Source organism: Styela clava, chromosome 6 (genome assembly GCF_964204865.1).
Source record: "Styela clava chromosome 6, kaStyClav1.hap1.2, whole genome shotgun sequence".
In the NCBI taxonomy this organism is placed as follows: domain Eukaryota; kingdom Metazoa; phylum Chordata; class Ascidiacea; order Stolidobranchia; family Styelidae; genus Styela; species Styela clava.
In genome coordinates this window covers 12,711,927-12,729,120 of record NC_135255.1, presented here as the reverse complement: position 1 = coordinate 12,729,120, position 17,194 = coordinate 12,711,927, and the positions used below count along the sequence as shown (strand labels likewise).

Below are 17,194 nucleotides of genomic sequence, written 5' to 3'. Positions count from 1 at the left end.
ACCAAGAAACATTTTCTCCTTGTCGCCTCCACGTGGTTGTTCTCGATGACTAAGTCCTCGTTTTATCGTCTTTTTTAAAACAACTGGAGAAAGTAGTTGCGAAGTCTGTAGTCATTGTCTGGGTCATCGTTATTCATTTACATTTAAATAATTTTCAGCGAACAAATTAGTCATATAAATATGGTAACCATGATTATCAATTTTCAAACATTAATCGAAACCAAAATATTATCAAACATTCTGATATTAAAACATACTTTTTATTTCGGATTGTCACGTCAACTTTCTTGGGCGTGGTACATTGAATATGGTTAAGTTAATTTAAGAATAAACACAACAAGTCCATATAAGTACCATATACTACGGACTACAAAAAATTGAAAATCTCAACGTTTTACTCACGCCCCTTTGACAGCTAGCTTTAAGTTTGCATCGTCACTCAGGGATTTCAAAAGATGACGTAGTAAATATTTTCAGATTTCTATCATGACCATATCGATAATTAGTTTTGCATTACAGTATTATTGTTTAAATATCACTGTGATACACATCATAATAAAGACTAATTACTTGTCAAATTAATCCGAGACTTATACTTCCGGTTATATCAAGTCTTCTATCAGAAATATATTTTTGGTTTGTAATTGCTGCGTGTTAGCTGTATATTACGTAATAATACCTTTATCTGTCATGCTGACTGTTCTACATGACGAAATATATCAGATTGTGAACGATTTTTGTGTGGCTATTGTAACATGCTGTATATTCTGTCATATGGTAATCCTGTATTTTTACCAAATGCCATATTAGATATAATTCGCAAGATGACAGTTGTGCTGAATATTTTGCCATAGCGAAAATGCGTATTTTTAAAAAATGCAAAAAATGATATAAGTCACAAACTTACAGTTAAATTGTATTTCACGCTTTGCGTGTACAGTCTGCGCCACACAAAATGTTTCATTATATCATGTCGACATTACGTTAAATGTGATAAACGCTTAATAAACTAGTCTGGAGTTCTTTACTTGAGCGGCAATTAAGTTTGTTTTCCGTAAAACAGTTAATTGACATACCACATGCAAAAAATGCAGATGACAAACAGATGAGACTTCCAACTATTTATTTTGGCGAGACGCCAACGGCAATCGTGTCGCGACCCCGATTACGCACATATTCGTTAAATGTAGATAATGAAGCAATGCTCGGATGTATTATTTCCACAACATTGGAACAATTGGATTTGTATTAACCATTTGAATATTTTTGGTTTAATGCTAAACTAGACTCTGAAAAATATGGAGGCTTTATTTACATAGGAACTCGCATAAAAACGTATGATTATTGGTTACTGGAAAGTTTATGACCTTGTGAAATTAGTTTTCTGGTCGTGATACGGAAAAACTGTTTTGATGGTTTCACTTTCCATTTTTTACTATTACTAATGACAGACCTCATTTTGTCTGTCCGTCCGTGACAATATGTCGTTTGGTTCGTAAGCAATGTATTGTGCTGAAACAATTAGAAAAGTCCAACTGGCATTTTACCATATTTTATTTATTTTATTCACATAGTTCGTTTGTAGCCTTAACATAATCGGAATACTATTAAACTGAAGTGAATTAATTTTATATTTATCATAGCTAGCAAAAGTTATTGAGCAATTTCATGAAAATGCAGACAAAAAGTTTCTGCTTTTGAATTTCCGTGTCTTTGAGCGCCATAATGATTACTAGCAAGCGGAACTCGAAACCTTTCGAACAAACGCACGACTATCGCAACTCTTCAAATATCTCAGACTTCCGCTGCAACCAGTCACAAACAAGTTGAAATAGTTGTGCATATAGAAACTTATTTGCACCGAGCTGTATGATTGAAAAAAAAAAACTTGATTTGACTCGAGGCTTTGGCATTCAAATTACCCGATGGTTAGTTTCGGAGTTTTTTTTAGTTAAAATGGTGACAAGTGTAACCTAGTAACTTAGGGAAGGCGATAAACAAATCCAGGATCAATTACATTAAATAGCTACATTGGAGATCAGTTCAACTGTTCCGTTTGCGTAACATTGCAATAATTAGTTACCCTTATTGTAGCACTAATAGCAATAATTAAATCCCTCACATGCTCGAATAATCACATTCCGTCGTCTTCAAATTGGCAGATCACGAGATCCACAAACACCTGTGGATATTATAGCTATTGTACGGCCATTTACCATCAATAAAATTTTGTAACTTTTTTTGTTGAATTTTTCGAATGAGATGCAATTATCGATAATAATATCTTTTCAGAAGAGAGTACACCTTTTGGCATTTGCATGATTATTGAATGTTTCTATAATTTGAAATAAATATAGGTATTTAAAGGGATACCATAATGAAGCAAGTTTCATCGTCAATTTACGACTGATAATTAACTACTGTACAAGTTTTCACTGCCCTATTACTTATGAAAACAAGGGTCGATCAGCCATGCAAGTCTAGATTTGTACTAGGCAAAATTAGGAAACAAGATTCAAAAAAATCAGAAACAAATGATATTACTAGGAACTTTTGAGAACCAGATTATGCCAAACACTTTTCTTTCAAAAACTTTATGAAAAAACTATTTTAAATATTTTACGAATATCTTATATTTTGTAAAGATGTCATGTATATAAATACATTTTAGATTACAAAAACAGTGCAGATGCCGCCTTATTTCTGGTTTGTTCATCAGTCATCACCGAAATAAAAAACTTATTTTAGTGTATAGCAGTCTTTGGACACGAAATGTACATATGAATCGTTTTGTTATTAATATGTTGTTGTTGTTCTAGTTGGTATATTTCCTCTTCTTGTTATGAAAAAATTGCCTTTCTCATTATCTACAGACAATTGCTTTGAAATTTCCAGTGGTTAAAGATTGTATATTCGCTAGAAGGACACTACTTTTATTCATTTCATTAATTTCCGCTCGTTCTAAAAGATTTTTTTTTGCGATAAATATCGCACCGTGTTGCGGTTCCGCGTTCGCGATGCTGTGACCAGGCGGTACCGATAGTCTTCTGTGGCAAATTGCATACCCGTACTACTTCGTTTTAGCTTTCGTATCCATATATTTGAGCATCGCTCTTTTGTGTTGCATTGACAAGTGGCAACAAGGGTTTGATAATTTCTAAAGGCAAAGATACCTGCCGTGGTTATCAACAAAAACATAGCTTGAAAATGGTCTAAATAGGAAAGTTCCAATATATTTTCTGATGTTTTGTTATATATTAGGTGCTACAATTTCCAGAATTTTGATTGTCGACATACGCTAATTATCCCAATTTGCTATTTAGGTGCATGATGTTGATGTAGTCCACCGCAAAATCGGTCTTTATATTGTAGCTTCATTATTGCTATAACTTCTACCGTGGGGATTCTAGACAAAGCTGTTTAGATTGCATGCTGTTTGCTAGTGAATTATCTTCATAAGATTAATATAATTTTGAAAACCTAAAAGTGTGTATGCAGCAACTTGCATAGTAGTTACATAATTTTCTGATTGTAAAAATGGGCCTAATTCGTCTGAACATTGAGCTCTGGTTCTTTTAAAACGAATTCCAAGTAATATCACTATACATTAGTCGCCATTTTCCATTCATAATTCGTGGAGTTAACCTATGACTAATGAAATATCTATTCCAAGTACCTTTCCCCAATCACTTCTGCTTGTTGAAAATCCCTTTCCTTTACAGAGTTATTTGAATTTTTTTAAATTTCATGTCAACGAATCTATAGTAACATCATCTGACTTTTTTTAACGAGTGAGAATGATGCTCAAATATAAAGGAGAATGCCGAATCGAAAAGTTTCCAGTCAAGCTATGGTAGCTTTTGACCTACCTGCTTGTGCATGAACTAGTTGGTCGTAGAGTATACACGAAAGATGTCGCAATGAAAAAAAAAACAGAGGTCATACGTCAAATGATCGGTTCGATTCGAAACTAAATAATATTTAATTGTAGCCAGCCCCAATCCCAACCATATCTTTAAAAGAACTTAAATTGAAAACCATTAAATATTTTCATCAGTGGTTTGGGAAATTGATTACATATCTACTTTCTGTTCAGGCTAACAAGATAAACAGCAGTTTATTGCATGTAAATTTATTCACTTATAGATCAGGATTTATTTTTTTTTCACATCCGAATCAAACGATATTTTTAAATCAAATTTATACAATAATCAGGATAATTTACAAATAATTCTTGAAGTCTCTTTAAATTGAATATTGTTCATACGCTGTTTCAGAATGTTATGATTCTCAGTACACAAAGGCGATTTTCATATTCTTTGATTTGATTCTAATAACCGGATCATTCGTCCAGCGTGAGTAAACGCAAACGTCTCCATAAGGAACCTAAGTCGCAGTCGCAATATGCAGTGTTTTCTATCTCACAAACTCTTCGTTCAAGGTTCACGTTTCTTTGGTTTGCTTGTTCCAGTTGTTGCTTTGTAGTTGACAATTCATTCTGCAATGTCTCGATTAAATCATTGAGTTTTGTCTTCTCCTCGCAGTTCCCTCTTTATCTCATCAACTTTTAAATCAAGGTTTCTTATTTTTTGATTTGCATTTTCTAGCTCTACATAGCTAGATTTCAAATCTTTCTGCAAAGTATCATAAAATCTTGGAATGACTTGTTCACAGTATCAGAAAAGTTTCGAGTAGCTTCCGTTGATTTTTCTACACAGTCATCGATCATCTGTTCCGATTCAAGCCGTGATTCAACTAAGCTTCTCATCTCATGAATAAGGACTTGCGAGTTCGGAATCGAGTACGTCAATCTTTTTTAGTTCTGTTGCAAAGTTTTCCATTTTGGCAGAATTAAATTCAAATTTAGAAATTAGCATAGTCATCAGCTTGTTTGTTCAAGCTGATATGACATCTCACATTCGCCCTCTCTTCCAGCTTAACTACGGCTGATGTCCATTGATTCCAGATATCGACTTGGGTGGGTGGGAAACAATTTCTAAAAAATCGAAATTCTCTGACGCCGTTACGCCTGCTACAAAATATAGAATGCTGAGTGGCAGTAAAGAATCACATGGTTAAATATTAAAGTTGATAACATTAGAAACTTGGATAGGACGTAAAATATATTTCTGGTGTTAATCGCGATGTATATCGCAGTTCTTAGAGAATTTCAAATTTTTTTCCAATTATACAATCTACTCCAATAGATTGTACAACTAAAAATAAATATGAACAAAAAGTACTTTCAAAAGTTAATTTTATTTGTAATACGATTTTCAAATTAGTTTTGAATAAGAGACAAGAGAGATATGCTCAAATATATGAGTACGGAGCGCATAAATAAAAATCCTCAGCAAAAAAATACAATCTCTAACCATTCAAAATTTTATATCAATTGGCCCAGCAATTAAAGAGAAAGCGATTTTTTCATAACGATAGGAAGAAAAATAATTAATGGAGAACAAGAACAACATAATATCAAAACGATCCATAGGTCCAATCCGTGTCCGACAAGCAATAAAAAGAGAAACAATTCCTCCACTAACTATTTATATGAATGCGCCAAGCTTCAAAACTGCAGTGGTTACGCTATTCACTATACTTAAAGAAGTTAAATTTTCATTGCATTTGTTTCATGTGAAATATTGATACAATAGAATATCGATTAGACTAAAGCATTACAGTATAACATTATTACAGTCTCGTTGATGTGTACATCGTTAATGTGTACATTGTGCCTTTTAAAGTTTATAAACATGTAGGCCTAAACCCTAAAGAATAAAGGCGAAAGGTTAACTTCTTCCTTATCTCTGCCCGATTTTTCCTTGAAATGCTAAAATGGGGCTCCCGAAGTATGCGAACCAAGATGGCGGACATCGGAATGCAATATGTGTACTAGGTTAGGGTTAGGCCATAATTTTAGGTATAAATACTACGGGAGGCTCTTGGCTAGTCTTCGAACTGATAATAAGACTAAAATAAGGAAAATTGGAAAAAAATTATCGCCTCACCCTAACCTGTTACCCATGTTACGTTCCGATGTCCGCCATCTTGGTTCGCATACTTCGGGAGCACCAAAATCCCTTATGTTCGCTAGACTCGGTTCAGCAAATGAATAAACTGCAGCTTACGAAATTGCAGCAAGTGGGGTTTACCTCTGTTACGTAACAATTGACCCTATACGTAAAAGAAAGTAAATAACTCAGAAAGGTAAAATGAGTTTATTGTTTTATATACACATCATTTAAAATAAGAAACAATAAAACTAATAATAACTCCTAATTTTCGAGGTGCAATAAGCAAATCGCTTTCGGGATCCGCTCACGAATAAAGCCGGCGATCAGAATAGGCATTGTTATGCAAGCGTTATGATTCTATGACATTGATGATGTATATGGTATTCACTCCAAATCGTGAGATTTTTGTTTTGCACTAGTTTTAATAGCTGTGTTTCGAATCAACAGTCTAAAAAAAGTACAATAGATATAGTATTTTGTGTAAAATAAGTGTTCTCTTTGCGGTTTCTAAAAATTAGTTTCGTGGCCCCCCAGTTTGGGAAGACCTGAACTAGATAATGTACTGTAAAAGGTAAGGTAGAGAGCATTGCTTCGCTTTGGCATTCGTGGCCATATTTGAGCATTGCTCTCTTGTATTTTTCTTCAGTAAAACGTACAACACTCATTAGGCCAAAAATAGGAAATGATATTTTCTGTCGGACAATTCCAAAACTTTTTTACATTCAACGTTTCAATTTTTGCCGTAAACTAAGTTTTAAATACGGAATGTATTTACAGCAAGAACAATATTACCGGAAAATCAACTTTGTGTGAGTGAAATTCTTGTTCCAAAATACGCGAAGATTGAATATAATGTTTACACAGAATACTAACATTTCTGGGGAACTGACTGAGTGTCTAATTACTGCCATGTCATAGTAGTAAATATATTAGAAGTTGAAAACAATTGATATTAAAATAATATATATTATAAAAAGCAGTAATATGTAAGGGAAAATGCTATCCGGATAAAATACTGAATTGCCCCTGAAAGTATGTCTATATATACTGTGTATATAACATAAATGAGATAATATACAAAACACGAGAAATGTATTAAGCCTGTTACTATCCTTAGTTGTAAGCTTCTGCAGGAAATGCATAACCGTTAAAAGATTGATGTTTGTTTATGGATATAAGCAAATAAGGCGTTTTTGACTTTACCTAGATGCTTTTTATATCATTGCTTATACGTAATGTAGGAAATAATTTCAGGTTGATCAATGTTTCCAATTATTATTTGGGACTTACTTATAACAATTTATCATTATGATGTCGGTGGGATAAATGAATATTACAAATTAGCATAAACCAGTTCCGCTCACGACTCGGAAGTGATTTGCGTGTAAACCTGTCAAACGTTCTACGTCATCACACATTAAATATTGTGCATTACGCAAAAATGACGCACAATTGAACCGAACGTGACTGTCCGTACTGCGATTCTTATAATACATTTTGACGAAATACCTTGAAAATTTGCATGACGTTTTTATAAAAAGGATTGAAAGTCAAATCTATCATCTGCTTCTCATTTCGGAAATGTATTTTGCATCGAAATTCTACGCGTGAAAAACACACATCCGCCAATTTCCGAAAAACGCCACCACCTCATACACTGTAATGAATAATTGAAAATATTAATTAATATGCTAATATGTGAATTACTATACAGCGTACGTTTCATTCCATCATATTATGCTATGTTGCACAATAGGAATTCATTACTGCATTCTGAACAATGTTAATCACGAATTTTACAATCATTCAAAGAAGTACTTGACCTGAAAAGAATACGTGACCGCGCTATGAGAAACTGGCTCGAAAAATATATAGGACAAAAATCATTTCCGGATATTTCAATGTCGTGTTGCAATGTCCTTTATTTATTTATTTTCTTTTTGACATTTACCGTTTTTGAAGTATTTGATTTCAAGGTTTTAAACTTGGAAGGTGCCAATAAACACTAAATTTCACCAGAACATTGGAAGTGACTACAAGTGTAACACTCGTTTATAAAATAACATTTAAGAAGAATATAGTCACATCGACTCCAGATAGGATAGGAGCTACATCCATTAAGACAACGCCCAGATGATATATTGACCGACATAATAATATGCCCCAACATCCTCGCTAATTCACAAAGGTAATTCATATCTAGTAACACTTCATGTAGAAAAGAATGAACATATTGTGTATAATTTGCGGTATACATTCAGAAGATGCCAATTCGTAATGGTGCTGAGTATTGATGGAATTGGTTGTATTTCAATATATTGCGACATAAAACAGAGTAGAAACAGCTCGTGGTTCGTGTTACGCTGTAAAGTGATCACCTTTCAGCCATCACGTGCCACTCTGTATTGGAATCAAGTCCATGTGATGTCCATGGGAGTTACTCAACACTTATAGAGTTTTCGACGCCCTGATTTTTGAGATCTCTCCCGATATACCTCTGGAAACCAGGTTAAGCAAAATTTCTGCAGCATAATTCAGACGTAATTGTACATATGTTATCACAGTATCTAAGTAGGAGTTTTTATTGTACGGTGATGAAAGATTTAGGATTATGCAATCATATTCATTTGGTCAACTGCTCTTAAAGTTTGTAGTCTTTATTTTGAACACCGTTCTACTGGATGAAATACTATTCCATTTGCCCCATCTGTCTTGAAACGTGACTCCTAAGTAAGTTATTGAATTTCAACTTAATGTAACACCTCTTCATTATTTATCTCCAATACATACCTCTTGTACTAAATATGCATTATTTAATTATCTTAATCCATGACTACGCTTTTGACGTGAAACTTTATTCTATTCTATAAAATTTATTCTTGAAAACCTTGAATAATTATTAAAAAAGTATGGCAATGAAAAGGTTTTTGCATATACGTTGTATCAAACTTTGTTAAAGGGAAGTGAGGCTGGTTTCAAGTTTGTCACTGGATGGTAGCATATGCTCTTTATCTTCTCCCACTTTGACTCTGTCATCATTGCCTGTAGTTTGTTGCGTCTCGGGTACATAACATTTATATGCCAATGAATAACAAATTGCTGTCAAAACTTTGCAGGAAACACCTGTTGAAGCATGGTTGGTATGAAATGTTTTTCAGTTTTTTGATATATAATAGCACGTATTTTGTAGCAGTCAAAAATTCTATCATTTATCGTCACGGATAAAAGTTATCACCGATCTGCTAAAGCTAAATCCTCAAACAGTTAATAAAATCGTGGTGAATTTCTTAGGAGTAATTTGTTTTCTCACTTTAAAATATCTGACATAAAAAGGAATAGAATAATAATAATACACAACATTTATAGTTTATCTCGCGAATTAATTTTTTGCGGAATTCCAGACGCAAATAAGTCTTATATATACCGTACAGTACGTCATTTTGATATCTCTTAATGTTTCTATGTACACAATAAATAGAATCTCATACTGTATACCTATAAAAATTGCGGACTTCGCAAATGATTTGCTGTCGTAAAACCAGCAAGAGCCTTCTTTGCCGTCTTGCATTCTCCACACAGTGCACGAGGCATCAAATACAGCTCCTATTACTAGCGGACTTGGAATACTACCTATAACTCTTAGAAAAAACCATTGCACTCCCAGGGCAAACGATTTCTGTGAATATGGAACACACCTGTAAGATTTCAAAATATTCGTAAGGTTATATTTTTTTTTCTTAGTCGCTTTACTGGCCGTTGGATAAATACAAGCATGTGGATTATATTCAAGCAGCTTTTCATCCTTGGTGAATACACGCGATTATGCACAGCAAACGACGTCCACAAACTTGAAACAGTGTTTGAATCTTCGAAATTAAACACAGAAGTAGAAAATTTAATTGATTGAGGTGATTAAATATTTGAATGATTATTTTAAATATTTGGCACTATTAGAATATCGAACAAGACTGTCAAAAACTTACCTCAGAACTACAACCACTGAAGGTGTTAAAACAGCAAAACTGAACGAAATTAGTATAAACAAAAGTACCAAGAATGGTATGAGTAAACCGCATCTTGTTGAACATGAACCCCTTTTTGCCGCCATCGTACGGTTTGCGTTTGTAGAAACACAGGAACAATTGTAATAAATCTTAAAACATAAAAATATGAGCTGTTAATTGAAGAAAAATAGAAATACTCCGACCTTTACGGAATGTAAGAAATCAGACTTCACAATAATAACATGAGAGTGATGAAATATATGGGCACGAAAGCCAAATCGAAAGTAGTACGGGTATGCAATCAGTTGAAGTACACTACCGCCTATCGGTATCGCAATATTCACGACTAACAAGAACGTGAAGAAAAAGAAGAGAAATACCAACAAGAATACCAGCAACATAGTAACAAAACGATCCGTAAGTACATTTCGTGTCCAATAATAGTTTAATATGGTCTTACAACTTCAATGAATAGTCAGTCGTTCGAGCAATATTGTTACACGTTCTGATATTCCCCTTAGCTAATACCACCATTGTGTATCACCAATAGCTTTATAATATGCGACTTTGTGGGCGTGTCTCTTTCACACAATGAAACACAGGCGGCGTGTATCGGCTGGCTAATCGTTGAATTCAGTCACCATATGTGGTAGGTTAAATATTTGAACTGGTTATATATTTCCAGCTGGTGATTACTTCCGACGAGGCCGCTCGTGTGGGTCGGGTGTCGCCTTAATACCTGGTTTCCTCACAACGAATGGTTACGTGTGTACATGAAACATCGAAAGCAAATCAATTCAGACTTTATAATTACTATATGCACAATGCAAATGTTACTTGGGGGCTCACCCCCATGACTGCCTGACCCTCATAATGGTGGCCTCCCCTCTTTTTCGTTGCTGTTCAATAAGAAGAGTTTCCCATCTGAGGTTATTTGTATATTACAATTTTGTTACCGTTTCATTAGGAAGTTGACTGTGGCATCCTGCGTGGCAAGCTGAAAAATACTCCACGTTGTCTTCCCCACAAACTGGCAGAAAAAAGTTTTCATTGCATGCACAGTGATCATTGCAAACAGGTTTACGGCTGGTTCTGAAAGAAAGTAAATAACCTGAATATGATTGAAAAAAGTTGTAGCCTAACCTTTTTCTGGGATCAATCTAATGTTATATCTTTAATGGTGTTCACTGTTAAAACATTTTTGTATATATGTACTGAGCAATGTAGTAAGGCAAAGTTACTTAAACAAGATATCAATGCTCAAATATATGAATACCAAGGCTAAAACGAAGTAGTGCTGATATCTAATCTTTTACAGTGCAGTCTCCCGACTTATACTCACCCCCACTTCGCAACGAACACGGAACAATCACAAGTTCACAGAAATTGTAATAAATGAAAGTAATAGCCTTTTGGCAACAACACCGATGTTCAACCATTAAAAATTTCGAAGCAATTGTTCCGGGGATTAAAGAGAAAGAATTTTCTTTATAACTTCAAGAACAAGTGAGCTATACTCAAATATATGGACACGTAGCGCCACCTAGCAGCAATAATTTTGAGGATGTCATAGCAACAAAAAGGATAGGATAGGATTTACATATTTATCCCGGGGGAGAGGAAAGCCAATAAGACGGCTCATCTATATGGCGAACCACGGCCTCTCGTCCGGTTACCATTCTAAGTCGGGTATGGGATTAGTTAGTTATACTGTATTGTTTGTTTTCGGAAGCATGGACTTGGTAGTAATACCCTTCTGGAGAAAATTGCCGCCAATCCCTATGTCGGTAATAATTGTAAAATTATATTTATCACCTGTACAAACTGAAACATGAAATCATTTATACGATTAACGTCCGTATTCTTCATGTTTAAGAAGGAGAAACTCACATGAATACAGCAGGATTGACTGATTTTAATGGACAATGGGGTTAAAATTCGAACGAAACGTGTCAAAGACAATGTTTGGATGTGAGTTTTAAAAACGACTTACTCTGCCACTTGATTAATAATTGTATTTCTTGAACAGTGAAGAATTAAGCAGGGTGCAAGAAATCCTGAAACTATAGTTGCTATTACACTTGCTCGTAATATGGCCGGAGATTTCAAACCCATTTTTCTTACTAAATATCCTGAAACTGAGTGTCCAATTATGGCTCCGGGTACGCTTACGGACCCTGTAATACAAGTAATAAGATAGTTTAGCCATAGTTTAGACAAGTGGTCATCATTAGTTTTGGTTATACGGATCTAGTCGACTGATATCCCGCGGCATGTTGAGCTTGTCCCTATTTTTCGTACCATCCCGACTGGAAGTACTGGTACCATAGAATACCTAAATATTAAACAATTTGTGTACGTTACGGCAAACAGTACGTAAGCCATACCAATCATGAAGACATGGTTAGAAAGCGGTTAAAATTGTAAAGATCATACATTATTAAAAGTTGTCCTTTGGTTTAAAGGTTGTCATACCAATAGTGTATGAATTGCTTTTTAAATATACTTAGTGAACATAAGCTTGGTTGTTGTAATGATAAACTTGTGTACCTTCTTTTGTTACTTATTGCAAAAGTCCAATTGTTATTTAAATTTAAATTCATTACTTAATCTAGGGATAGGCTCCAAATTTAGAATGAAACACCTAGAGTGGCTAGTGATTTTACTTTAAAAGTATCAAAATTGATTTGAAGTTACCCCCCTTATTCACGCATAACAGAAGATTCGACGTAAGCTTGATATATACTTTAAATTGATTGATTGCATATGCCACAAATCGGGAAAACGGATTTTGAAAAATTCTTGAAAATGGATGGATTGCAATTTGGGCAAGATACAAATTTTAATTCGGTTGTTTGTAGCTTTTACATCAGATTAATAGTAACAATTCTAGTATTTTTATTTAGTTTATATATTAACTTATAAGCACTTGCCCGCCATGAGACCGGCTTCTGTGGGAGTGATGTGGAACTGATTCTGTAGTAATTTCGGTAAGAACAATGCGAATCCATTCAAAAGAAAAGTCTCAAAACTTGCCGCCATAGTCGTGAATAAGAACGTTGGATTTTTCAACAACAGTACAAAAGCTGTAGGGAAATCTTTGAATGACTTCCCAAAGGATAGTTGTTCCGTAATTCGTGATCCAGATTTTGCATGAACTTCAGAATCTCGAGAAGCTCGTTGCAAGATTGAACCTATGACAATATGATGGAAACTTAGAATTACAATTCGTGTAAAGAAAAAACTGAAAAGATTAAGAGTTTCACGAAGATGCGATTCTTTTTAATGATGAATTTTAAATTCATATGACGTTATCGGCCATAGGTCAAAGCACGTTGCATATGAAATTAGTAAGAAATAGAAATTATTCAGAAAGCTATAATAGCCTCCTGATAGATTATATCCCGAGGATTTGATACCCTCGTGAAGGGCTACATTTCGAATACATAACACCGTGACAACACGTCAGCAGAGGACTCGATGACTCGTTAAAATTAATACTACTCAACTTGCTAAAATGTTGAATCATTTTGTTATCACATTGGCCTCACATTCAATTGAGCTCCTTTTATAGTTGTTTAGAAATATAGGACTTTCTACCTACAATACTCACCTCTCAAATTTTTGGGAAATCTTATCAAGAGTAACATTGCCAGAAATGCAAGTCCTGATGCAAGAAGTAGAGACACCCACCATGCTCCTATCCACATCGGGTTGTCGGGTTCTATCTCCAAACTATAAATTATTGCAATGTGAAGCTTACTTTTTGACTAAAGCTAACATTTATTTCTACATGGGCATGGTGAAATTGATAAAAATATTCCATTTTTATAAAAACAAATCATGACTATATAGCACTATTTGTACACAAATGAAAAACATTCAGAGATCGTTTTAAACTGGTAGGATATGTCAGATTCTACGTTATGTTTGTATTGTTGCAAACGTGATGGTAATGATCGTCTTGATAAAAGTTTGTTGTTGGGGGTCATGTTATTGTAAAAATTGCTTTTCAACGCAACTACTGTACTGATAAATTTCCAATTTTCCATAAAACTTAAAGATGAAGGAAGTCGGCAGATTTGGTTCCGCGTCCTCCGTGGCGGATATATAAATTACATTTTTTTTAAATTATTATATGCACGTTTTCAGATGGCGTCTTTTTAACATTCGCCTGGAATTTTGATAATACCGATCACTGCTCTCTCGTTTTTACTATGCATAATTATTATTATAAATACATGTGTTATTATATACTCTGGAGTAATAAACAAATTTGAACCAGTTTTATTCATTAAACTGCTACATTATTCAACTGATCATTTTAAAAGAGTTATCAATCAACTAGTTGAATTGCAATTACATTCTTACCGTTGTTTCCCTGATCTTGTAATGTCAACATGGTGTGATAACATATATCCACCAAGCAGATAACCAATCACACTCCCAAAGGCGGAAATACCACCAGTCAATCCTAAGGTAAAATATTATATATATTTAAAAAATTGCAAGTTTTAAGGTATGTAAAGATATTTTGACGTAGAAAGATAAGCACATATATCCAATGAACCCAAGTGATTAAAGATTCAAATCCCCTAGTGCAAGCCCACATGCTAGGGAATCGGCGGGTACCTTGCCGTAACGGAATACGTTGTAATCGTTTAACTATTATCACACCCTATCAAGACCAATAGTGGGTAAAATGCCTCGAGTTCAGATAAATATAAAACGGTGAAATCCAAATATGATTGAAATATTTATTAGCCAATGTTGAACGTATCAAATATGATTTCAATAATAAGTGAAACTTCCTGTACGTAATAGAATAGCTCTTTCCAAACGCCCCATTTTCATCTGATTTAGTGAGTGACAATATGAACATTTCGATACCGATATAAGAAGCTGCTTTTTCTTTTGTGGTGCTGTCCTCCAGGTATGTGACTCCTAACGTTATTATCGGGATGCTTCCGACACCAAGTAAAATATTTCCAAATACAAAAACTAATAAGTAATCCGCAGTCTCGCTTTGCGGTTGGTTTTCTTCTGTTTCTAACAAGCTTCTGTTGATGCACAAATCTGTAATATTTACGCATTTTGCATGGTACATGATTCTTAATAAGAGTGTATTTAAAAATAAATTTAGATGAAGCTTTTACGACTAAAATTATTTTAATACTTTCATAATATATACCTTGTTTACCTGCTTAAGGCTTAATTTTGTGTTTTGTTTTTGATTAACTTTTTTAATTTGGCTTTCAAACATTCGTCACATTCGAATTTACACTGTTTGCACGTTTTTTTATGATGTGCGTTTGACCAGCCTGACAAAATAGTATTTAAATGTTGTGATGCATTTCCTTAAATTTTAGACTCACCGGAATAAGTTTTTGGATCATATTTTTTATGTGTAAAATGAGGTAAAGTATAGACGACACATCCCAAAGCAAACATTATCATGCCAGCACCCATAATACGAGGTCTGTGATGTCGATTCCCGTAGTAGGTCATCAAGGGACAAAGTACGCAGAACGCCATGTCGTAACTGCTTGATATTAAACCTGATTCATAACTTTTCAGGTGGTATCGACGCTCGATTGTTGATATATTAACGTTCATGATTCCATTAATCACCATTCCTGACACAAAACAACATAAAAGAACGATTAATAGACTATTTGTTGCGCAAGCATATGCCAAAACTGAACCACCGTGAAATTGCAATACCATATAAATATTATCCGATACTTAATTTCGTATATTGTTTTTTTTGTACAATAAGTTGAACGCATTGGTCTGATGCAACGCTCCGGGCTGTGTTAATAGTAAACAATACAGAATAACTAAATCAATAAACAAATATAAACTTATTTTAGCAAATGCGCTTCAAATATATGTAGGCTTATTCAAACGAGTATGAATATATAATCTCTTATAAATTGACTGCAAGACGTACTCGTCACAATGATATGGTGAAACTCCTATGAGTTATCCAAAGTTTTGAGTTTTATCCAAAGATTTGAAAAATTTGTTGAGTTAACTCCGAAAGACTTAAAATCGAAAAGGGACATTATATTTTCCCCGAACATGCTTTAAATCCAAAGGTCCATCCCAGCAAACGAAAATGTTTCTTTTAAATTTCGTAACCCTCCAAATGAATAGTTAGTTATTCAATACTTCTTGTTTTGGCTAATAACCCATAGTTAAATTACCGACTTTAGCTATTCTGAATTCAAAACTGAGATGGTTTGATTGATTAGTTTTCCATCATACTTACTGATAAAATAATATAACAAGCACTCACCATGCACAAACGTTGAAAATCCGAACGTGAGTAAAAATCCAAGCGATGTATTGGCAGCTTGTTTCCATTTCTTCCTAATTCCCCACCATTTGAAATTTCTTAACGTAATCGCATCCATTTGCCAACACACAACAGTCACTTCCAATAACCAATGCTCGACTCTGCGCTTAGTATGAAGTGTATTTTAAAGAAAACGCAGCAGTAGGTGTTAAATGTGATAAACTATAAAATCCAAGAATCCTATTATTATGTTGTCATATTTGAAATTCATGTATTCTGACGGCCGGCGGCAATGGCTCATGCTGACATTATATGCTTCATGCCAGCTATCAAGATTTCATGTACAAATAGATTGTAATCATCAAAACAATTTTTGTACTCAAAAGTCAAAAATTGCAATTGCGTATTATTCTAAAAATTTGCTGACCAAACTATGAAAATCGAGATAAAATAGCTACACAATTATTTTAAATGGCAGAACTGAGAGATTTTTCATAGTATAAGAAATTCTGTGAATATTTTTGTACGAGTCAAAATTAGATTCCTCTATATCTTTGCTGTTAAATTGGACTTGGTAACCAGTTTATAATCCGTGGACACGATGATGGGGACCACATGATAAACAAAAAATACAACACCCAAGCTATTATAGGATACAGTTATTGCTGTGACAACAATATTCGCGTATAAATTTTTAATTGCATGAAAAATTATTTAAAATTAGAAATTCAATATTAAATGCGCAATCTCAGAAAAATCTTATGTCCTATTCATAAGGAATGCAGTGCTAAATTTCATCAGCATAACTATGCCAGAACCAGATAATTTTGACCCTATTTAATTATAAAACGAATTTATTCTTCTTCTTCTAA

At 34.1% G+C, this 17,194-nt stretch overlaps 1 protein-coding gene across 2 annotated transcripts; it reads right to left on the bottom strand.

Moving 5' to 3' along the window:
- Window positions 1–8,289: 8,289 nt before the first annotated feature.
- On the bottom strand, window positions 8,290–16,596 carry LOC120331094 (solute carrier organic anion transporter family member 4C1-like). 2 transcript variants are annotated; one of them, XM_039398122.2, is made up of 11 exons: window positions 16,323–16,593; window positions 15,397–15,657; window positions 14,912–15,097; window positions 14,393–14,495; window positions 13,635–13,756; window positions 12,955–13,215; window positions 12,015–12,198; window positions 10,978–11,113; window positions 10,001–10,170; window positions 9,513–9,712; window positions 8,290–9,140 (listed from the first exon to the last, which is right to left on the bottom strand). In XM_039398122.2, the coding sequence occupies exons 1-11, from the start codon at window positions 16,438–16,440 to the stop codon at window positions 8,971–8,973; spliced, it is 1,911 nt and encodes a 636-aa protein (XP_039254056.2). In that variant the 5' UTR covers window positions 16,441–16,593; the 3' UTR covers window positions 8,290–8,970. The 2 variants fall into 2 exon arrangements, with proteins under 2 accessions (XP_039254056.2, XP_039254057.2); XM_039398123.2 differs by lacking the exon at window positions 12,955–13,215 and having other exon boundaries at window positions 16,323–16,596.
- Between the last annotated feature and the right edge of the window lie 598 nt (window positions 16,597–17,194).

Bases quoted from the DNA above. Each gene is read 5' to 3' on its own strand.
- LOC120331094 (XM_039398122.2), bottom strand. From the start codon at position 16,440: ATGGATGCGATTACGTTAAGAAATTTCAAATGGTGGGGAATTAGGAAG. The intron at 15,098-15,396 runs GTGAGTCTAAAA...TAAATATTACAG, and splicing joins TGATCCAAAAACTTATTCCG to ATTTGTGCATCAACAGAAGC. The intron at 12,199-12,954 runs GCAAGTGCTTAT...CTTGTATTACAG, and splicing joins AGAAGCCGGTCTCATGGCGG to GGTCCGTAAGCGTACCCGGA.